Below are 23,901 nucleotides of genomic sequence, written 5' to 3'. Positions count from 1 at the left end.
ACACCACCCTGCTCAACCTCTGTCCTTTCATGTTGTCCGAGCACAGCACCTCCAGAAACAGTAGGCACACAAGAGTCCATGGCACTGTGAATCTGCAAAGAGAGAAGGTGGCACAGAGAAAGTACATACACCAGCACAAAGTAGTAATTCAGCAGCTCCCCTGTTGCTAATTTTACTCTTTCAATCACTTTAGATCAAATCTTGACAATCTACTCCCTGAATGAAGCTGCTTATTACATGTATTAGGAATCGATAAATACTGTAGGGCTATAGCTGCTAATTAAACAAATGGATCATCTTCAGTTTCGCTCTTCACTTCTGCCAACATGAACTGCAAGTATCTCTAAAGGAAAGGAATATGGAAGCAAACATGACTAGTGACCCAAAATGTCTTCTAAACTTCTGAAAACTCTTACTGCATGATGCAACACTCAGCAATTTACAAATCTCCAGGGAATATAATATGGTTTGTAAGTTATCATTTAAAAAATGGTTTTGCTGTCACCACTGAAGGACAAAAGGAATCCCTAAGAGTTCCGGCATACCACACACTCAGTGGACCTATAGGTTTATCCGTGAAAACAAGTTTGTTCTATCCCATTTTGCTGTCCAGTTTTTGTCAAAATGCCCCATGACCAGCAAGTCCTTACTTGAGATCTGGATAGTTAAGGTGGACATTCCAAAAACACTTACCTGTGGACAGCTCTGAACAGGAACCAAGGCCAGTGCTGACTATCTGCAAAATGCACCACCAGAGTTTATTCCCAGTTGTGGGCAGTCCAACCCCTCACAACAAAGACAGTACAATGAGAATCCAGAATGGATCTGAAGATATTATCCTTCCAGAATTAGAAGGACTTGTTGATTCAAATGGTTTTGAACTCTGGAATGCAGAATTGCTTGACCAAGTGCAGTTCCATTTTCTGGCATGGTGAAGAGGCTTCAGTCAGTCATCACCTTTACTGAACTCATCTTTCTAATCTTATGGTTGGGTTTTGCATGCATATGTTGCTTTCGATTCCTGTTTCTTGACAACATTAAGCTGCTCTAAGACAAGGTGAAACCGATGGAAAGGAACAGGAAACTTACAGACATGGACAAGGGGTGCCTTTATACTTAGATTTACCAGTACAAAAACTTGTGAAGGCTTAGCCACAGAACTGCAGAGTGCCCCTGGAAGATTAAATCCATAGGAACAGGTTCTGTTCACTCATTAACAACTTCCTTTCCTTGAAGAAGGATTGAATATATTCCTCTAAACAGGCCACAGATGTATTTAAGCCAGCACTTCAACTTTGACTGGATAGCATCTGAAACTGCCTAGATTCAAAGCAGGCCGATACCAGCTTACACAGCAGCTGCAACTACATCTGCCATCCAGATGAATCTCACTTGTTTGTGGGTTCTCCTCCCATTCAATTTCATTTCCAGTTGCAGCTACTCTTTTTTATAAGAGCTATGTCCATAATAAGCATTCAGGCATTCATTCCTCAGCTATTTTGTAGTACTTCAAGCAACGGGCAAGGCAAGATAAAGACACCAAATACTATAAAATGGTAAAAGGCAGAAGCTTCGAGAACCAGGAAATATTATGAAATTCCACTAAGGGGAAATTAGCTGGAGAAAATACAGGTAGCCTAAAGGAAACAAGAATTATATTACATGTTCTTTGAAGAAGGTGTTGATTAAAGTTCCTGAAAAAAGGCAAGATAAGCCACAAGAGATTTACTCTGTATATCTGCATGAACAAGAAAAGAGGTGGGGTTTTAATTCTGTTTTATTTCAATGCTTTTACATGTATAAAATATACTTCAAATACTTTACATTAAAATTAGCAAATGGTTTGCTTCTAAAAAAACAGCACTAACTCTTTGTGAGTGCACAAACACATAACTGATGCAGCTTTCGGACCTACAGCAAGCTGTCTAACACGTTGTGGGGCAGTATTGTCCATCAGTATCTAACATGTTAGAGAGCAGATTCCTTTCCTCAACATTCGTCCTGTTGATTCAGCTCAAAGTGGGAGATGTGGCCTCTCACTCAAGCTCCAATGGCACCTCCGCAATCACAGTTTGGAACCACATAAGTATACCAGCATTCAACTTGAGTAAGAAGCACTATTCCTGGTGTCCAAATTGCCTCACTATCTTTTCACTCTCCTTTTTCAGTTCCTCAACGTGAGCATTTAGGCACTCCAGGATGTGCTGGGATCTCAGTTCTTCTTCTTCCAGGTATCTTGCAGCTATCGACCCAACTGAAGCTGTAGGCAGGGGGTACTAAAGGGAAACAAAATGACATCACGCATTCTTTCATTGCAAGTTTTGGCAAAAACACTACTGATCCATAAGCCATGCCAATAAATATGCTTCTAAGGGCTCTTGTGTCATTTCTATCTTATTAGGCAGACTATACACTCAGCTTTCATGCTTGTATCATAGGTAAATGTCCCTCCCAGCAGTCTACAAACAGCAAAAGCCTCCCAACTCCACAGAGGAAGCACAGACTAAACTCCCATTGCAAATGCAGCTCACTGAACACCGCTTCAGTTCAGCCAGCAATGGTCAAACTATCCCAGACTGTTTTCTTTACAGTCAAGAACTATTCCTGCTACTCGCATCACTTACCCACAAGTTCTTAACTTACAAAAATAACACTGTAAACTAGGCTTAATTTACAAGTTGATGAAGAGAAGCTTCCTGCACAGGGCCTGGCAGGTGAATTATAAAGTTACTAAGGGGCTGCTTTCCATTACAGAAAACTTGCCTTAGTGTCTTGGCAAGAGAACATAACTGGTTATTTCCAACTGGAGTCTTATGGGGGTTTTTTTGGTCTTTTATCAACAGCCAAGAACAAAGGAATGCAGAAAAAAGGCTGCAGATAACAAGCAAATCTCTCCTACCCCACTACTGCCTGCTGATGAGAAATCTCCTCTATTAAGTTCCTGATAATTAACTCTCTTAATTCTCCTCTCAATGTTAAAGGAACTGATTTAAAGACACTGGAGCCTGACCATGAGCAGGGAATCCCAGTCAACACCAGGAGAAATATCTGCATTTCCTTACAAACCTTATTTCTACCTCTCAGAACAAGAAGTAGCACATTCTCTTCTATCAAACATCAAGCCCGAGAGCTCCTCAGGCCCTTAACTGGAACTGTTTGCACTTCAGTTCCAATCCTGCAATCTGAAGAGTTTTCATTTGGAATATTACAGTTCCCTAAGCTCCCAACATGTGTTTCCTGGACATGCCACCAAGCTAATTTAGTCTTGAAATAATCAAGACCTATTCTTGGTAGTAAATGTCACCAAGACCTACAAACCTGACAAGCCTCCACTTACCTGTGCACCAGCCTTAAGGACTTTTCTCTGGGCTCCCCACAAAATCAACTGTTGTCACTGCTAACAACATACAACCAGAAGTGCAAATACTCCAAAGACTGCTAGGGGAACACATCTGGAGCAAGGACCAGTGCTCAGGATTCTCCCCTCCCTGAACTACTACAGCCCTGTCTGACCCAGGGTATGACAATTGCTCTGTGACCCTCTTTCATTCCTGTCCCTGCACAGGTCAGTGTACAGCCTGGTCATTACAGTGGGTACCGGGATATATGGTCTTAAACACTAAAGGAAGAAGTGATTGAGTCCAAGTTTCCTGTATCTTGGGCAGCTAAGCTGAGGTAAAAGAGCAGATAAGGTGCCAAGACTGCTCTCTACTTCAAAAGGTATGATCAGTGACTGAGAAAAATAATAGCCTCCCATTGTGCAGTGACGCACCGATTTCAGGCTTTCCTATCAGCCACACAAGTGGCTCTAAGTTCAGTGTGCTGACTACTGCAGTCCCATTCACAGGGGTCAAACTCACCCTGTGCATTACAGTGAACATAAATGTGCAGCACTAGCTTTCAGATTCACCCAGAAACTCTATGTTGAAATACTCAGCATCCCCTACATCCCCTCTGAGCCTCTACTACAGGCCCAAGCCAAAAGCTGAAGCAGAATTCTGAAGTGACATAAGCAGGTCATGGTACACGCTGCACATGATGTACAGCACTAGGATGGAGAGAACCATGAGCTTCTGGATTTAGCTTAGCAATTACACCAAACACAAAGCCCTGCCCCAGAGACTTCTAAAGAATAACCACATGGCTCCCATGTCCAAGTATTAACCATCCAGCAGTGGTTTCTCCTCCCTATTTAATGTTTGATGTATGCTTACATTCACACACACCATGCAGCCAGATCATACATTCAAAAATCTGGCTCCTTTTACCAGGTGAGAACCCAGCTATATCCTCAGCTGTCTAACACCAACCAGCTTCTATACAACACCTTACCAGGGGCACAGATTCTCTCTGATGATTTGAGATGGACTGCTGAGATGCTTCATCTGCAAAATCTTTGTTTCCATCCAGCACATGGAACAAAGAAACCATTCCTGGCAAGGTGCCCAAAGAAAGTGAGTCCATGGAGTTCTTCCTGCTGCTCTGGGTGGGAAGTTCACCCGTCTCAGGGGTCACAGTTCTTATTTCATCAGTCCCCCATCTCTGGGGCTCCCCTTGATGATGCTGAACAGATCCATCAGGCTCGCGATGTGTTCTCTCTGCTTGTTCATCGTGTTTGTGCTGTGCTTCCCGAGTTGTCCTGGAAGGCAGGTTTGAACACGTGACTCTTTGACAGTTTGCCTCTTAGCAGCTGAACTTTGGCAAACACTTGTACAGAGATAACAATCAACATACAGGTTACCAATAGCCCTGGCAATCCAAACTGGCTCTCTTATTTCCATAGGACTCTCAGATGCCCATCCAGCCTCTACAGAATTCTCTCTCATTCTTCTGCTATTGTAGATGTCACAAACTACAGTTTGCATGTCCCAGTACTGCAAAAGAACGGAGCACACCTACCTGGGCCACATCTAACCCCTTCACCAAAAAGAGCACATGCTGCTCCTCAAAGAATAAGGCAAAGGCAGTCAAAAGATAGTTAAATACTAGCTGGCTTTGCAGAACACGAACTAGCTGGGACTAAAAGCTATTGCATTACTTAAAGCATAAAGGCAGATTCCAAAACAGTCCTTGTGTTCTCCCACACATACTATATGCTGGAGATAGATACTATACATAAAGCATGTCATTAAAACCCCACGTCTCTGTTCTCCTCCATAAGAAGGAAGCAGCATCCTGGGATTCACGCAACACTCACTTGTACTGCACATCCCTGGCCTCAGACTCTCCCCCTTGCATCTGCTGAGCGGTGCCCTCAGGTTCATCCTGGCAGACCTGCTGAGGGAGCTCCGGTTTTGCTCTGGCCTCTGCGAGATCCTTCCGCAACTGCTGGTTCTCAGATTTTAACTTCTTTATTTCAGCAGCATAGTCTTCAGTGAGTGCTCTGAGGGTGACATCTTTTGCCTAATAGACAGAGAAGGGCTGAAGTTGAAACTTCTGATTTGCACAGTCAAATCCAGAGCAAAGGCTGTCAAGCGATTCCTTAAGGCATATCCTCTAATGTCAATTTTGACTGGCAAGATTTTCAAGGCTTTCGTAAGAGCAGATCAATTATATATGCCTTGTTGTGTTTGCATCCAGACAAGCTGTGTTGATCTGCCTAGGAAAGGAAGTTTCTCTTACCACTGGATGCTTTTGATCACAGGAAAATATAGACTGAGAGTAGGTCAGATAAACCTGCCTCTGGCATTGGGATAATGAGAAGGACTCTACGTGACCTCGAGTTCTCCTCCAGCTGTATATTCTAAGATTCCCCTCCCTAGTAAAGGTGCAAGCCTCTCAGTCAAAGCTGGGAACACTCAGGTGGCACCCAGTAAATTGTATCACTCTGAGCAACTCTCCAGGTATCAGAGAAGCAGGCTCTTCCTACAGGTTGAAGAAGTACACAGCCCAGTGGCTAAACACGCAAACACTTCTAGATCCCCTCACTGAAATTAGCAAAGGCCTATGGCAGTAGTTACAAAAGGCCATGCATACACCTCTCCACCTGGGGTGACCCATAGTCCCTTAGAAACTGTCATCAGTAAAAGTGAATTTACTTGTGTTTTCTTTTTGGAACTCTGAACAAATTGCTCCTCCCCATCTTCTCCTTACCAGGCTCGGTGGATATAATTTCCATTGTTTCTACTCCTGCAACAGTCCCACTTTCATTTTGCTAATTCTATTAAATTTAGATGCATTGTCATCACTGCTGTACCTAAGGACTTTCCAAATGTGCATTAGAAGAACCTGGCCTGGATCTTCTTTTGCACTGTGCTATGAAGTCTTGGTAAGTCAGGCAGGCAAAAGCCCACCCGGCACTTCAAGCGGAAAGTAATGGGCCTTAGGTCATTTTAGTCTCAAATCAGCTATTCGAATAGAAAGCTTTGGTTTTTTTCTCCATGTCACAAGCCACAAGTTTTCATTCAACACTATCCCAAGAACTTGCACATTTGACAATCAGCTCAACTAATGTGAAGAGCTCAGTATTTCCCTCCCACAGACTGACAGGATAAAAGCTCTGACATTATATTCCCATCAGGTTTTCAGCTGTCTGAATCCAGCCCTTGCCCCCATAAGTCATCCATTCTAGTTCATGTGAGACAGAACTTGCAAACTAGCCATTTCTTCCTTCCTACAGGCACTAAAATGAACCACCTTCAAGGTATTATTCCTACCAAGACTGCACCTCTTCCATGAGGGCTCCCCTTCTCTCCTCTGGACGAGGTGGCCTCACCTAGTCACAGTGCCTCTTCTCAGTGCACTGCCCCAAGGCATCCAGCCCACATTCCCAGGCTGCAACCTGCCTGTGGAGTACAAGGGACAGCCTTGCTGAATGGTTCCTCACCAGGAGGGAAACGTGCTCTCACCCCAGAAACTACAAGGACCACAGCAGCTACAGCTCTGAGACAGGTCAAAAGGACATCACAGATTTAGAATCAGGAGTTTGAGGTAAACTGGCATAAAAAGGAAGTGTAACAAAACGTACTAAAAAAAACGTTGGCCAGACACCATGGAGAAGAAACTGAGATGATGGCTCTGTTTGTGCAGTTCTCCTCACTATTCTCTGACCAAACAAGATGCACAGTATTTCTGTACCTTGATTCCTCACAAATTGCCCCTTTTGCTTGTGTTTTAAGTTCACTGAACTCTACAAAGCATTTTGAGAGGCCTGGGCAAAGACCATTACTGTTCCCAGGTAGGGGATGCACTATGTCCTTCCCATCTTTGGTCCCTAATGCGTACTTCTGGTATACCGCACTCCGCTTTTTTCAGCATCTCTGAGAGATGACGGTTTTCTAGCCTCAAGGTTTCCAGCTGGACCAGAATTACCTGAGGAGACAGAGGCAAACAATGAGCTCACAAAAACCAGAACACAACACATGCCCACAACACCCTACAGGGATTTTGCACCTTCAATTCAAGCAGAAGTACAAAGCAAGTTTTGGGCCGTTAGTTCTGCAGGGAGTCTACAGAGAAGGCCATACAAATAACCAGTCATTTACTTTAGTTTTCAAAGATGTCATCATGCAGGCCTAGTTAGCTTAAGTGACCTCAAAGAATTCTGAGGGACTGCCAGCTACTGGTTGAAAAGAAGTAGCGAGACAGATTCAGTGACCACCGCAATATTGAAGGTTTCATCAGAAGGGTCTCAAAGTCTTTGTTCAAAGGCTGGAAAGAGAAGGGAACTATTAACGTAGCTGAAAACTAGGACAGTATTCCAAGCCTTCAGATCCCTTAAAGACACAGCATAAAAGTCTTCTGCCTTTTTTACCCTGTGTTCCACTGCTTTCCTCTCTGCTCTTTCAATTTCTGTTCTCAGACGTTGTTCTAGGTCTGATGTGGAGCCGCTTGCAGATGCAATTGTGATGTCTCGCTGGTGTAACTCTTGTGTCAACCTGGAGATTTCCCTTTTCATCCCTTCTAGCTCACTGCTGTGAGTCTGCTCAGCTTGAGAGAGCTGCTCTTTCAGCTGGAGGAAGATATGCACACGCCACCCATGAGCTTTTAAAAGACGTTTCGGCAAAAAAGCAAGAGTATTGCACATGGTAATGTGAAATCTAAGTATTGGAAACAAAAAGCTATATGTAACAAGCAATCTGTGCACACTTGTCCTTCTTGATTGACAACTACCTCATCACAATCCTTTTCCACACCATAAACTGCCAATTGGGACAACACATCAGTTACATCTATGGAGTACTCAAGAAGACCCATAACTGATCAAATCACAGTCAGTTTAGCTCACCATTTACCCCCCATGGCCAACAACAGATACCCAAAGGTTTACCATCACTGGACAAGCACAGTAACACTTTCATAATATAACTTTGCAACTTGCCACTCTGCCTTCCTGAGGCAGAGATGGTATCTTTAAATAGCTCTAGCCAGACTTTTCTTCCATGTATTTCTCCTAAGCCTTTTGAATCAATATTAGCTTGTAGCAACTAAAGCTACCCATGGCAAACTTCCATAAGCTAGCTATGCACAGGGTAAAAATATACCTCTTTGTTTTTTTAACTCCATTTGATGACCACTGGTCCCTGCATTATGAGAGAATAATCATTCCCTATTTACTTTGCACATGACAGGCATTTTATTTTTAGTATATTCAATCTCATATATCTCTTTTCTAATCTGGTAAGTCCTATTCCATTCAGCTGTTCCTTGTATAAAAACACACCATGCCATCCTTTTGGTCATCTTTTTCCATACCTTATCTTCTTTTATTCAATCTTTTTTTGGGATGGCAGACCTGCACTGCATACAATATGCTGGTAAGTATACTGTATATTTATTCAGTGACATAACAGAACAACAACATAGCATAATTTCTTCCCTAGCATTCCATTAGGCAAAAATATTAACTACTCAAAACACCAGGATTTTTTCTAAGAATTACAAGCATTTTAGCAAAGTGAACTAGATGATGTCTGCCTAGCCATGTAAATACTATACATGTGGTGATTTATCTCTATGTCACCCCAATGCCTCCCAAGCATATAAAACAGAAACAACCATAATAAATCTCCCTTTCCTCCCCAGCAGCCTGTAGGAGACTCATTTATTGTGTGGCTGTTTAAATGTGCAACCAAGCGCACATCTCTGGCAAGATCTGCACCTCTGTACATTCAAAATAAAGGATGAAAAGATTTTCACAGAAGTGAGGCTTTTTGCTCAAGTCCAATAAGGTTTCTACTCTAACTAGGCTCCAGCGAAATCTCTCACACTAATTGATCTAGACCATTATTAAAAGTCAAGCCTTTTGGAAAGCTGTGACTTTTTACAAGGGCCTGTCATGACAGGACAAGGGGAATGGCTTCAAGCTGACAGAGAGGAGATTTAGGGTAGACCTTAGAAAGAAGTTCTTCCCTGTGAGGGTGCTGAGGCACTGGCACAGGTTGCCCAGAGAAGCTGTGGCTGCCCCATCCCTGGCAGTGTTCAAGGCCAGGTTTCAGCAACCTGATCTAATGGAAGGTGTCCCTGTCCATGGCAGGGGGTTGGAACCGGATGAGCTTTAAGGTCCTTTCCAACCCAAACCATTCTATGGAAACCCATTCCCTCTCTCTTCTTCATCCTGCTGGGATCCTGTATTAGGCTTAAACTTGTCATTCCAGGCCATAATTTCTTTGCATATTTGTCCCTCCAGCACTAATTCAAGTATCTGAACACTGCAGAGAAGTACTGTATGATGTAGGAGCAGGCTTAACAGAAGGAACAGCTGACTCCACAAGTGCCTTTCCCACTCTCCAGGAACAAAGCAACATTACCTTTTTAATCTCTGCCTTTGACTCAGTATGGTGTTCTTCCATTGACTGCAGCTCTTTGATATTCTCATCCAGCTCTTCGCTCAACTGTACACACCTTGCATTTGAAGACACCAGGCTGGGTGCCAAATGTAAAACTACAGATTAGAATACCCCAAGGAGGAGGACATGGTCAGAGAAACTTTGATCTTCCAAGCAGCCTCCTATATCCGTCATAACAGAAACTGGACTCTTAACCTAGAATTTCCTACCAATCCTTTGGTTTTGTTTACCAAAGTAATTTCAAAAGAGATCAGGAAACTGATCTGACAGATAATAGCAGTTTCTTGTTTGTTTCTTTACCATACTAAGATTACAAACTTCCCCTGCAAACATTAGTCTGAAAACCACAGACTCAGAAAGGAAGACTTGTTTGTAATTCTTATTTCACAGGAAGGTCTAGATCTGGTTCTTACCAGCTGACTAACAAAAACTCCTTAATCTATTAGGAATGAAGGTGCTAAGCCTAAGCAAGCCAGAACACGGAGAACGCCCACAGTGTGCAGTGAAAAGCAGCCAACCAATTAACAAAACAGCCTCACTATTAAACTGCAAAATGAATAGCATTTGATTTCTTTAGCCTTTTTATATTTAAAATAAGCCTACGAAAAATCAGTGGGACTGCTTAACTTAATGAATACAATATATTAGGTATTGTATTATTATCCGAGTTTCACTGCACATCCAGGGGCAGCAAGAAGTCAACTACCTGTTCTCGAGATGAGTCACCTCTGACTGCAAGTGCTGTTCCTTCTCCTGGGCAATATCCAGCTGCAGTAGTATATGCTCCAGCTCTAGTCCTGGAGAAGACAATTGTTTCTCTTGCAAACGTTCCTCCAAGGCCCTAAGCAGAAACATGAACTTTAATCTCAGCATAGAAACACCATGTTTGAGTTCATAGGGAACATAACCACCAATTTTCCTGGAATTCTCTGAAAAATATGCAAAACCCAACAGTAGGTGACACCTGTGTGCATTGTGAACATGCAAACATACCCGCTGGATGACAGCCTCCTGTTTGAATTCAGGCTGATTGAAAAAGACTACATCGCTTTGTGATGGCCTCCCTGCCCTAGTCTCCCTGGCATTAGCAGACATCCAGCCTGCAAGAAGCAGTGTGGCTGTTAGGTAACATAAGCCAAAAGTTTTTGACACAGCCATCAGAACAGCATGTTGCCAGTGCAGAAGTGGAAGGCCAAGATAATTCTGTCACACGGGTAGTTACCTTACCAAGACCCTAATCTGACAACATTAAATCGGTGAGAACTTTTACTTATGTTAATAAGCACATTACCAAATCTTCAAAGGCCTCCAGCACTTGACTGAAAATGCCTGGGGAAAGCAAAAGAAATAAAAATCAAAAGCCCTGTGCTGCCTCCAGAAACCTAGCTGAGTAGAAAGCTGATTCCTTCCACACTCTTCACTGAGTATCAGTTGATTTCAAAAGCAATGCAATTTGGCAAATGCTGCAAGGAAGCACAGCATTCGTGAGAAACTACAGTGTACCATTCTATGTATCCACCAATACAGACCCAGCTGCATGAAAATACTTTTACCATCTTCAGTGGGAGATCCTGAACTATAGATTTGGATTCAAGAGCATAAGCACCACTGACGCACAGATGCTACCTGATGAGGAGTTCTTTTGTGCAAAGAGTTTCCGTCACCCTGGCCAGCTCATTCTGTAACTGTTCCTGGTGCAGCTTGGAGCTGTCAATGAAATCTTCTTGAGACTGCAAGGTGGCTCTAAGTTCCATCTTCTCATCCTGCAGAACCTGCATGGGAGGGGGAAGGAATGACTGTTGCAAGATGGACCAACAAAATCAGTCTGTTGTAACGCACTGAGAGGTTGATCAGATTTTTAAGGAATCCTTGGAAATACTGCAGAGCATCACATGGGTGCAAAGCCAGTTTTGAGGCCAATCAGGAACTTTACAAAAGCTCTAGAAAGAGACAAGAGCTCTGGGATGAAGAGCCTTCCTGCTACTTCTCACAGCACTGCTTTATATTCCATTTCCTAACAGTTCCTCCACTGACCTCCAACATTTTCTTGGATTGCCTTAACTCTTCTTGAACTCTTTGCTGGTCTTCCAGAATCATCCGATTGTTTTTGGTCAGGTCATCCACCCTCATGTTCAGCCTCTCCACCTCCAACTCATTGGCACAGATAGCATCATTGGCCCTCTCCAGCTTGCTGGTTAAATGCTGGATTTCCGATCGGCTGGCCAGCTCCACTGACTCCAGAATCTGCTTCCGATTGGCAAGCTGAGTCTGCGAAGAGCAACCAGTTTTCATTAAAGCTTAACTACAGAGAACACTGCATATCAAAAACTACATTCAAAATCACTACTGATTTCTTTGTTTAACAAGCCACATTCTCAAAGTAACACTACCTTGCAGGGAATTAGAGAAGGTACAATGGGTAAAACTTCTGAGGGCAAACAGAACTCATTAAAAGAAAAAAAAGACAGAGGCAAGGGGGGAATCTCCGATTCCAAAAGGGGTGAAAGAGAATTTGGGAAAAGAAGATCTCAAATCACTCAAGTTGTCTTGAGTATGAGCTGTCTAAGAACAAATCTGCCTCCTATTTTTCTGCTCATTAACCTAAGGCTAGACCAGGACAAAGGGCAGTATGTAAGAAGGTTTATAAATACCATACACAAGTAGAGATTGTTAATTCCACACCAGGATAGAAAGCAGCTCTTGGTGCACAGGGGAAAAAAAGAAACCACAACCATCAAACAGACCAAAAACCAAACTGTGTGTAACAGTCAATTATGTTTTGCTTTATGCAGTAAATATCTGGTTCTAACAGCCTGCGAGAATGCTCACTTTGAATGTGTCACTGTTTTAATGGCAGACAAAAAAAGTTACAAGGAACATATGACTAGCAAACAATACATGCTCTATTATTTATAGGCACAATATTTCATAGCATTTCTTTCCACGTAGCTAGCTGGTGAAATTTAATAAGCCAGCTCTCATATAAGCTTCTAAGAATATTCATTTCATATACTCCCTTTCTGTACAGTACCTTATAATTTTTAAAGGCTGAAACAAAATATTTGAGCACTCTTTTACTCCCAATTTTAAGGGTAGCAATTCCTGCCAGCTTCAGAATCACCACGACTTGATTTATTGCCTGACACGTAATGCCTCATAACTGAGAAAACTATAGGAACTGTGCATTTGGAAGACTATCATACAATTTTGATTACAGCCTTTTCATTATTTGAATAGTCATGACAGAAAATGTAACCAGAAGGGGCAAGAGTTTGAAGTACAGCCTTTACCGAAGAAAATGGAGTACCAGGCTAACTTCTGCATTAAGAAAACATTTCAGCTATCTCTTCTTTCCAACCACAGAACATGCAGGACAGCCCGGAATTCCAAGTTTCCCCTGTTGGCTTTAGAAGTTGCACGTGTTACAGGAATGTGCTCATCACTGAGTATGAATGCCAGGCTTCCCTAAGCTGAATTGAAAGATAGGAAGGGAAGCCAGCTGAAAGAAAAGAAAGGGGAAGTACTCCATGGTCAGAGATATCAGCTTGACCTTGTGCCAGAAAAAAAAAAAACCAAGCATACAAAATGCATAGAAACATCCAAGGCAAAAATTTAGCACTTTCATACTGGGCTTTTCAAAGAAATTGAGGATTCAGGCAATCTGTCCACAGTACCTCTGCACCTAAGTCATCTATACCACTTAGGAAAAATCTCTCCAAATCCCTGTTTTTCTGCTGCACAGTAAGAAGAGTTCCTCTGCACTTCAGTGTAGCAGCCTGCACTCCAAGGACACATCTGTTCTCAAACAATTGAGCTATCAATGATACAAAGACAGCAGAGCAGCAAGACCTTCTGCTTAAGGACTCTTTCTGCATTTGTAGATCTACCAGTGTCAGCCTCTCACAAAGCCGCTGTCAGAGTCAGCTTCAATCCTGTCATCACAAACTTCCTCCTTGCAGGAGCTTCCACTCAAGAGCAACTCAGGAGCCCATTAAGTGTAAAGCCCCCAGCAAGAGCTTCTTATCAGTGTCTGCTGTGATTGTGTCAGTGTGACTTCACAGCTGTGCTCTAGGTCAATTCATCTTGCTCTGCTTCAGCAACACTAACTCACTGAACGATTAGCTTTTCAGGAACTGCAGCCCCACTACTTCTTGCTTTTAAGAAACATAGAAAAAGAAAGGGGGGACAGGAGGGAGGGGCTGAAAACTGCTATTACTGCAGTACTTTGCAGAGGTAAGTGCCTGTCGTAGGGGAGGACTATTTTCCAACATCATCCTCTGAGCTGGACCCACAAGGTACATACTTAGTGACTGGCAGGTACACAGCTTTGAACTAGGTGACATGATGTAACAGCTATTTTAAAGTGTCATACGCTGTGGTCTCTGCCTCCAAGTGAAAGCTTCACCCTACTATCTTCTCTATTAATTGGAAGGGTGGTAGGGACAACTCACAAGGTTGATCCAACCTCTGTTGACAGACTCCAGATCTTCTTTTCCATACAGCACTCAGACAAGTAAACCATATTCAACTGGGACATTAAAAGACATTTCAATGACAACTTAAACTGGATTCAAGCCTGAGAGTTTTCTTTAGTCTCTCCATCTTCCCCCCTCCCTCCCCTTCCTTCTGCTGCCACAAACAAAACAAGAACTTCCAGCACATATTAACTGTACCTGAATGAGCTCAGACTGCTCAGCCAAAGCCTTCCTCTGTGCTTCCAGCGATGCCACCTGCTGCTGGTAAAGCAAGCGCTGCTTCTCCCAGTCAAGTGATTTTTGACGAAACTCCTGCAAGGACAGCAGGGGTGGCTTGGAGCAGTATGTCCATGCAGTTGACAAGAAGGCCCCCTTCTAGTTCATATCCACGTTTGCTCTCGCTCTCCACCATATCCTCATGCACCTTTCCCCACAGCAGGGAAACCATTAGCCAGTCATTTGATGCAACAACTCAGCAGTATAAAACCCCTCTCATACTGTGCTTGCTGTATTTCTTTCCCTCCTGAGTTAAAGCATCAGTGTCAGTTATTGCTGTTTACAAATGTTAAGTGCTAAAAGATTCATGGCTAATTTCATGGATTTGCTGTCAGAGGTTTAACAACTGGCTTTAGCTTCCAAAACACACTGCTATTGAAATCACCAAGATGACAAGTATGAATTACAGAATTTTAATGCTAATCTCTGCTCCACAAATTGGACACTACATCAGTCAGATGTGTTTGTTAGCCACATCTTCAGGGCACAGTAGAAGAAAATTGAGCGCGGTTGAGCTCTGTGTAGCAGGAAGATTAAAAGATGAGACAGAGTTGAGCAGAAGTGTGACACATGGCTCCCTCCTCCTCAAAGAAGTGAGATGACAACCTCACCACACTGGCATTCATTCCATTCACATAATTAATTACTCTTCCAGCACCTTCTTCCTTTTAGTTAGTCTAAAAACAGTGTCATAGTCTATCCTGTGTACTGAAGCCCCAATGCAGGAAACCAACCACCTTTATTATCCAAGCAGTTGAGACGAGCTACAGCTAGAGTAGAAAGGGAGTACTTTTTAAGCAAGATTCATAGTCCCTTTCCTAGTTGACTATTCAGCAACCAGCGAAGCCCAAAAAGTCAGTTCATGCATACAAACTCTGGTTAGCACTTGCTTTTTTACTACATACCTCCAGCTTCCTGGTCAGTCGGCTCATTTCAAAGTGGTCCTCCCCTTGTCTCTTGCTAGCTTCTCCTCTAGCTTCTCTTAGTTGTTTCTTCTGCAGCTTCTCATAGCTCCTCCTCAGCCTGGACAACTGCAAGGTGAAAGAGCCAACTTTGTTGGAGGCCCCAAGGCAAGAATTACACAGCAATTTGAAAGAAGGCACACAAAATGGCTTCGCACAAACAACTCCCCTAATCAAGGCCACACAGCTTGCAAGTGAAGACTTCTAGTTGTATAACAAGCCTATTATACCAACAGAATTGCAAAATATGACGAGTTGTGTAAGGGTAGGAAGATGCCACTGAAGTCGTGACATCAGCAGCTCTAATTATAGACCTCTGTCTTAGCACTATTAAAACACGACTATAATATTGATAAGATGGAGGTTTACATGTAACTGTTACTGCAGCAAGAGCATGGTACCCCTCTCTCTACAGCCACAGTAATAGCAGGTAGTACCTGTGATTGTTCTCCTGACACAGAGGAGCATGTCACACCACACATGGGGTGGGGGGTAGTTCTACCCAGAGGTACAGTTTCTTATGTGATTAAAACACACTTGTGAAGCTCAGGTGGGAAACGGAACTCTTCTGCTCAGTGGGAGAAGGAAGATTTGAGAATTGCCATTATACATAATATCAACACTACTTCATGTGTCATTTTCTACTTAGATACACTATGTATTTCACAATGAGTGCAGAATGCCAACAGAAAATATCACTCCTATGCCTACTGCTAGAATGCTAAAGTCATATCAGAAGCAGGAATGAGGAAAAAACTCTTGACATTTAAATGACCTGCTGTGCAAATAAGCACTTGCAACTTGCATGGAAATTTCCATCTGATAAGCTCTCCCCAACTCAACTTTTAAATAAAAAGTTTCCATACAGCCACATGGATTTGAGAAGTCACCATTCCAATTTTACTGATGGAGAAAGCTAAGTCCATGGATGAAGATAAGGACCATGAGAAGAAAAAGCATCTGAATCAAAACCTTATGCACTGGTCACAAAAGGTTCTCCAGGGCCCTGAGTCAGCAAAGTACTTAGGCATGTTCCATGGGAATGGACAGACATACAGGCTTAGATTTAATGTATCAACATCTTTTGCCAAACACAACAGGAGATTACAGAGATGGTTGAAAGAATAAACCTGTGAGTTAGACACTGTACCTGTAATTTTACAGTTAATGGTGGTAAACCGAGACAACAAGAATTTCCCCCAACAGTACTAAGAACAGAAGACTGAGGAATATTGGAGCTTAATGTCTTCCACATTACTACTGTGGGTAAAATGCCAACACATTGCAACTTTGACCACAACACACACACTGTATTTTAGCCTTAGCAATTTAGGCAGACCTGCCAATGCAACTCAGCTTTGCTTTGCAGCTTATCCACAATTCCAGTGGGAACATCTAGTGAATGAAAGCTGTTAGTCATACTGAATAGTAAGGTGTTTAAAATGAGGACAGATGGCTTCTGTCATCAAAGCTGAGACTACCAAATTAATTTAACTTACAGCTTACAGTGAGCATGAACTAGGCCCAACCCTCCAGAGAAAACAGGTCAGTGCTCTACTAGCTGTTCATGCCATTTAACTCACTGCTACTGACAAGCAAGTGGAGACAGGCAAAGAGTTAAGGCATAAACATGGAATGCTGTTATACCACCTGCAGGACATTCCGCATGCACCACCGTGCAGTGAATAAGAAGCATTTTGAGATGAAAGCTATTAGAAAAATATTTTCTAGTTATACTTAGTTTTTATTAAGTGTATTAAGACTAATATGCCTTGAGAGAACAAAATCCTTACCAACAAAATCAGAGTCAATGGAGGCAAAAAGAAGATGAGACTACATTCCATTCTCATTTCTTGATTCCATATGACCCAGACCAGCTACACCACCACCCTTTTTCAATGTCATGAAATGCTGACCAGGCAAACTGCTGCTGCCTGTACCCATGGCAACTTCAGAATAAGCACGATGGTGACTAGGGTGGATGAACATAGGATATTTTTGCAGTAAACTTCTGCAGATGTCTAACAGGTGAAAACTCCAACAACACATTTGCCACACATCTCTGCTCTAACAGCTTTCTGTTTGCCACTAAGTTCCTCCAAAGCACAAAAAATGGGCCTAATGAAGCATAAAAATATTACTTTGCCTACACTCGATGCTCTTTTTTTTAATTTTTCTAAGAACATAAAAATTAAAAGAGTGGGAAGTTTTAAAACCATGACATTAAACAAAAGCAATGCTGCAAAGCATTTCACCCATCACACTGTATATCAACTGGGAACTAAAACCCAATCTTTTCTTTCTGCAACTCACCTCCTCCTGAAATTTCTTCAGCTGTTGCTCATATTCTCTAGCCATGTCCTGTTTGGCCTTTTCCATGTCTTCTACCTGGTGACGCAACATGTCAACCTGAAGAGTTAAAAAGCAAATAAATACCACAATAGAAGTGGGCTTTATTATCAGTAGGTACTAGGATCAGTTTTCATTTCATAAATACACATTACAGTAGGAGTGGCAAGTGACTGTTAAAGGATCCTAATTCTGTTAACAACTGCACCTTTCAATGGGGTCACTCACTATGAATGAGATTAAGTCGATGCTTAAATCTTTGGTAGGCTGGGGCCAGAACTGTTTCTGTTCTGGCCTCTTGTTTTGAGCCAGTTTCTGTTTTTCAGTTTTGGAGATGAAAATGATAGCTTTGGCTTGTGTCAAAATGTTATTTCTATCTGGTATTTTCATCAAATTCCTCACAGACATGAATTATGATTCCAAGCTATCTACCAAGAGAAAGGATGGCCATGTCATTATCTTACTATGCTCAGGTGAAGCAGAGATTCCACATAACGCATGGAGACGAGAGGAAGAAAGAAAGAAATGAGGCTCAGAAACTCACGGGGAGGACTTCCCTTACATTGATTCAGCTGCTCCCATGACTCTTTTTTGTTTTCTCCTCCCCCCACCGATCTGTTTCCCATCCCCAACTGAGAGTGGGCACCTTTCTAAGTGCAGGTCCAAAGGACAGCAAGCAAGTAAACTAAAATTAACCACCATAGAAAATTCATGAGTGTATTCAAACGTGTGAATATACTCCAGCAGTGACTTTAACCACAGTCTGCAGTTCAGTTTTGAAATCAATGTTTGCTTGTGGTGGTAAGAAATATTTCAAAAGTGTCTTGAGAAAACACAATTGATAATAACAACAATAACCTACATGATAAAAATCACTGTTCTTGCAAGTATCCTGTGGCATGACTCCAGATTTAATAACTCTGTAGCAAAGACATTCATTCCAAAAGTTACTGTGCAGCCCAGCAGTAGCACCTGACCATATCAACAAGAAACTATAGCTTTCTTAACCCACTGTTGCTACAACCTATCACATTACTAAAAGCTACAGCAGTACTTGGGTAATTTTGAGGATGTAGCATAGTTGCACAGGCACCCAAAAAACTCAATTACTTGTGCAGTTAGCAGCTGGCTTTCGACCCAAGAAGTCAAAGCAAGTTCAGAGAGCTGCCAAAACACAATTTGTAGCACAGAGTCTGCCAAAATAAATGACACAGCAGCTATAAATATAAGGACAAATTTTAAATGCTTTCAGAAAATGTCAATGTGGCTAGATCTTAAGAAACAGTCACTCAGACTCCTGCCGGTTTCCTCTGATCCAAGAAAAGATACATCAGTTCATTTGAACAAGTGGAAGTTTATGGTCCATAACCTATGAAAAAACATCACGTACTGATACTTCTCCCCCAGTACAGAAATTTTATGCACTTCTTCCCCCAGGCCTTTAATTAAAGGCTACAAAACCTTGGGCTGCAAAAAATAGCCCTTGGAGAATCAACCAACAATATCTTGCTGTAGTTCACATCACCAAATGTTTTTCTCACCAATGACAGCAGGTTGCTGGGCTGTTGGTTACTGTCATAGCCAGATTCTGGGTTCTCTCTAGAAACTCTGACAATTCAATTTGTGGCTTTCCACCAACCCTAAGGGAGTTGATCACTTGACTTTGATTGCATTATGAACCGGACACCTTGTTCCTACAGGCTCCTTTGTAAATGCTATTCCTGATTTCCAACTATAAGACAGGCCCCTGTTTCACTTAGCACAGCTATTTGCCAACGTTAACCCCTTGCTCTGGCACAGCATTTAAATATTAAAAAAAAATCCCAAAACAAACCACCAACCAAAACCACCCCAAAACTGATGAAACAATCCCAAAATACATGTCCATGCAAAGTCAAACTCTGAAATCCAGGTTCAGTCTTTGTATTGTATTACAATATCTAAAACACTCAGGTTGACACCAATAAGAACAGTATGAACCTGAGGTACCTCCTTATATTTTTCCTGCAGAGCCGCCCTGGCAGAGGAAAGCTCCTGCTCCCGAACACTCAGGCAAGCTTCCAAAGCCTGTGTCTGTCCTTCCCATTCAGATTTCTTGTGAGCCACCATAATGTCAATCTGCTTCATGAGCTCCTGCAGCTCAGCCTCACAGGAAGTCAAGAACCCACCACTGGAAAGGAAAGATCCTGAAGTTACAAAGCAGGCACCACCCAACAAAGGCCCAGTGTCCCATCCCAACAAAGTCAGCAGAACAAACTGATTTGCACTTGCAGTACTCTGACCTCTATGAAATTAGCTGGCAGAGACATATATTTAATACTTGCTTTAATCCTATTCGCCAATGCAGTATCTCACACATGGTATGTTCATATCTCTGGGCAGAGATCTAAATTTGGTAATGGCCAACAAAGAATACCTGTGAAATCCCTGTGAGAGCAAATGACCTACACGCTTTAATGTAGGGGATTTGTCTTCCATACAGAGAACCGTTACAAGCACCTATAAACTCCTATCTCTTTGTCTCAGTACTATGCATTATTTAAGTCAAGCAGAGCATGCTTTATCCATATTTTTTATTTGCCTTAATTGGTCTCCAGGCAGAGGCATTTTATACCAAGTTTCAGTCAACACAGAACTGTTAGAGCCAACCTATCAGCTCCTGAAAACAGAAGCTTATCACAAATACAGACAAAGCCCTGAGTAGAGGGGGTTGGATGACAACATGATAATGAAGAATAAAACATTTGCAATCCATTGGGAGAGCATGCTCCCTAGCGACGCTGCACTTTCTAATTTGGTGCAGTAATTACTGAAGCCAATTCAACTAACTCCTCTAAAACTTCACAAGCTGCTAAGCCAGGGACAATATTAAGGCTTGCAAGATACAGCCCTAGAGGCCGGTGAACTCCGTGATTATCTGTACCCCTTTAATTTGCCTGTCAAACAGGAAGCACTGGAAAGAAATGGAAATCAATAGGTTAAGAAATTGAAATTTCTCTGTTCCCCCAGGGCACATGCACACTTCACAAGTTAGCAGTTTTTTGGGAAAGAAATACTTCTTAAAGGAGCTAAAAATCAGTAAAATTTAAAGTTCACTCTGTCCTGTGAGTTAACCAAAAATTAGCAGCTATTATGCAGAGCAGGAATATTTCCTTCACAGCATCTGCTAATATAAAGCTAAGTCTAAACGTGATTTCTGCAACCAGCTCTCTACCAGTAAACTTGTCACGTTCTCAAAGACGACTATGAAAATAGCATCAGTGACGTTTGCTTCACATTTGTTAGCACATAAAACATTTTATTTTCATTACTGGCACTACAGTCTTTCTCAGGGATCCAAACGTCTAGATACTTTCATCTAAGACAGAGCATTAAAGATTCTTCAGAGATAAACGGGACTCTGCAGTTTCAACACAAGCAGGAAATAATCACATGTTTTCAATAAAAAAAGATAACAAAGTCATGTCCCATTAACCTTGCAAGGCTGTTTTATTCACACCTTTGATTACTACTGCTCCTGATGTTGGAAGGGTTTACAACAAGAAAAACAAAAAAAGAAGGTAAGGTTTTCAGGAAGATGTAAAGCTAAATCAAGACTATAACACCTGACAGGGGATTACTGCAAACAGCTAACTCAGTGACTTTGTCTCTGCACTAGCTGAAGGCCACTGCACCCATGTTTGTCCACTAGTATGCGACAGTGGACAAACTCCAAAACCCTTATTTAAGCAACGGAAGTTTGTCTGACACCACAGGATTTGATTCTGAATAAGAAGGAACGTTAATACTTCAATAATACTGTCACATACATACCTCCCCTGCCCATTTCTTTGCATTCCTTCCAGCAAAGCCTCCATCACTAAATCCTGGTGGCTTTAGCAGCTAGGAACGTACACAACCACAGCAGTCACCCATGGCAATGCATGAACAAGGCTACTTCTCCATCCAGCTGCAGAACAAGCAGAAGTCCACAGAGAAGTTTGAAAAATTACAATTAGCACACAATTCCATGTGAGAAAAACAATGGTCATCTTCTTGAATCTGCAAGCCAAGTATCTGCCAAATAAAGGAAACCAGGTTTTTCTACCAAATCCAGCACTATCAAACTGCAGTAACAGAACTGTGTGAGCTAATAAATGGAGTAACTCAGCAGCAGCAAAAGAGAAGCTGCACTTCAGCCAATGGGCAAACTTAATGCACTGGGACTGGCGCATCTCCTGAGTGCACCAAACTGTGGAGGATCAGCGACACTTGGTGCCAGCCAAGCCCACCACTGACAGGGACATTTGTCACTCAAGAGAAAACCCGTAAGTAAGCGGCAGTAAGAATCTATTGATAAATTAGACCTCTCTGCATGTCTTTGACAGACTAGGCTCAAGAGACCCCCTAGTGATGTGTTCTGAATTTGAGTTCATGATCACATTCAGAATGCATCACTAGTTCATATGGTTGTGAGAATTTCTTTTAAGATAGCACTAACCCTTTAAAAATTCATCTACTGCCTTAAGCTATGAAAGTAAGTTGCAAAAGTTTACAGTAGCAGTACACTTAGTTAAAAGTTACATCCTTTCAGTCACGAACACACGTGTGTATGCAGACACACAGAAGTTTCACATATTTGTGAAGCAAGAAAGGTTTACATTAAAGGCAAAAATGGGGAACAAAAGAGCTAGGATTTATTTCAGTGGCTCCTCCATGAAACTGTGCCTCTCTAACAGAAAAATGGTTAAACTTTTTGTACCTGAGGGTACAAAACTACACTTTGGTTTCAGTCTGTGGAGGTATTCACACAGTCTTGTTTTCAAGACATCTGTGCACTTTCTCAAGTATTTAGAGGTGGATCCTCACAACATCTTTCCTCAAAGATCAATATGGCATTATTAAGCAATCAACAAAAGGGGCAGCAGGTCACAGAAAGCAAGACCTTCAGAAATGCTAACTCAGCTTTGCTCCCTTTCACTTCCATCAGAGCTTCTATCCTGCTCCTACAGCTTTTTAAACCCCATCCAGAGAATCAAGCCTGTCTCCCGCTGGGAGCTCTGCTGTATTTTAAGCCACATACAGAAAATATGTACTTCACTGAGGGAAAAAAGAATAATCTCTATCCCTACTCTGATACAGAGCTTTGTCTCTCTTTGGTCCTGCCTGTGCTTAAAAAAACTTTAATCCATATGCAGAACATGTTTGTTATACTGCTGATGGCAGAGCTGCTGAGGAGAGCAGATGAGCAGATCTCCTGACCTGCTGACAGCTCTCCAAAAGAGCTCTCCAGGTGGCAAGAATAGATATTAGCCAGTTGCTGTTTCATTCTAATCATCCCTACACAGAACCAGTTTTCAGCGGGTAGCAGAGAGATTTCATTGTCCACCACAGAGGTCTGCTAAAATTCATAAACGAAAGCCAGAGAGAAATCCAGGTCCTTTAACAGCGGCTCCTTCCATGAGAAACTGGGATCAGAGAAACTGAAAGCTCTAGCGCCATGAAGAGCCAGACAGCATCCCCTCTTGCTTCTGTTAGGCTTTAAGCAGGGCCCCCAAGGTAAGACACCTGAATATGCCAGCTCTGCAAACTTGCCAGCTCACCTCGGTCTGGGAGAAGAGCCTCAAAATCAGACACCTCTGGGCAGTTTTATGCTACGTAGAATCATGGAAAGGTTTGGGTTGCAAGAGACATTATATCTCATCTAGTTCCAGCCCCCTTCTATGGGCAGGGACACCTTCCACTAGAGCAGGTTGCTCGAAGCCCCGTCCAGCCTGGCCTTGAACACTGCCAGGGATGGGGCAGTCATAGTAAAAAGCCCCTCTCCATGTTTGTTGTAGCCTCTTTAGGCACTGGAGCTGCTCTAAGGTCTCCCCTTAAGGAGCCTTCTCCAGGCTGAACCAGCCCAGCTCTCTCAGCCTGTCTCCAGAGCAGAGCTGCTCTGCCATTAACTACAGGTGGAGCAACAATAGCTGGCCCGTTACTTCTGAAATTGACATAAAAGGGAGTATTTGAAAAACAAACCAACCAAAACAAACAGATCAAACAATCAAAACAAAGAGAGAAAACACT

General features: G+C 42.4%; 1 protein-coding gene across 6 annotated transcripts in view; it reads right to left on the bottom strand.

Moving 5' to 3' along the window:
- Positions 1 to 1,759: 1,759 nt before the first annotated feature.
- CEP63 (centrosomal protein 63) overlaps positions 1,760 to 23,901 on the bottom strand; it is a 22,468-nt gene continuing 326 nt past the window's right edge. For 2 of the 6 annotated variants that reach the window (XM_030494126.1, XM_030494125.1), the window contains exons 2-15: positions 21,664 to 21,799; positions 19,840 to 20,020; positions 17,815 to 17,910; positions 15,445 to 15,570; positions 14,462 to 14,575; positions 11,823 to 12,056; positions 11,415 to 11,560; positions 10,495 to 10,629; positions 9,750 to 9,864; positions 7,754 to 7,951; positions 7,225 to 7,311; positions 5,198 to 5,403; positions 4,333 to 4,639; positions 1,760 to 2,276 (exon numbers count right to left, since the gene is read on the bottom strand). In XM_030494126.1, coding sequence (XP_030349986.1) covers positions 2,118 to 2,276; positions 4,333 to 4,639; positions 5,198 to 5,403; positions 7,225 to 7,311; positions 7,754 to 7,951; positions 9,750 to 9,864; positions 10,495 to 10,629; positions 11,415 to 11,560; positions 11,823 to 12,056; positions 14,462 to 14,575; positions 15,445 to 15,570; positions 17,815 to 17,910; positions 19,840 to 20,020; positions 21,664 to 21,707 — 2,148 coding nt within the window. In that variant the 5' untranslated portion in view covers positions 21,708 to 21,799 and the 3' untranslated portion in view covers positions 1,760 to 2,117. Of the gene's footprint in view, positions 2,277 to 4,332; positions 4,640 to 5,197; positions 5,404 to 7,224; positions 7,312 to 7,753; positions 7,952 to 9,749; positions 9,865 to 10,494; positions 10,630 to 11,414; positions 11,561 to 11,822; positions 12,057 to 14,461; positions 14,576 to 15,444; positions 15,571 to 17,814; positions 17,911 to 18,309; positions 18,376 to 19,839; positions 20,021 to 21,663; positions 21,988 to 23,901 lie in introns of those variants that run through there. The other 4 variants (XM_030494124.1, XM_030494127.1, XM_030494128.1 and 1 more) reach the window with 4 other exon arrangements.

Source organism: Strigops habroptila, chromosome 8 (assembly GCF_004027225.2).
Source record: "Strigops habroptila isolate Jane chromosome 8, bStrHab1.2.pri, whole genome shotgun sequence".
Taxonomy (NCBI): Eukaryota; Metazoa; Chordata; class Aves; order Psittaciformes; family Psittacidae; genus Strigops; species Strigops habroptila.
Note: the sequence above shows the minus strand (reverse complement) of the source record. Positions and strands in the feature narration are given on the sequence as shown.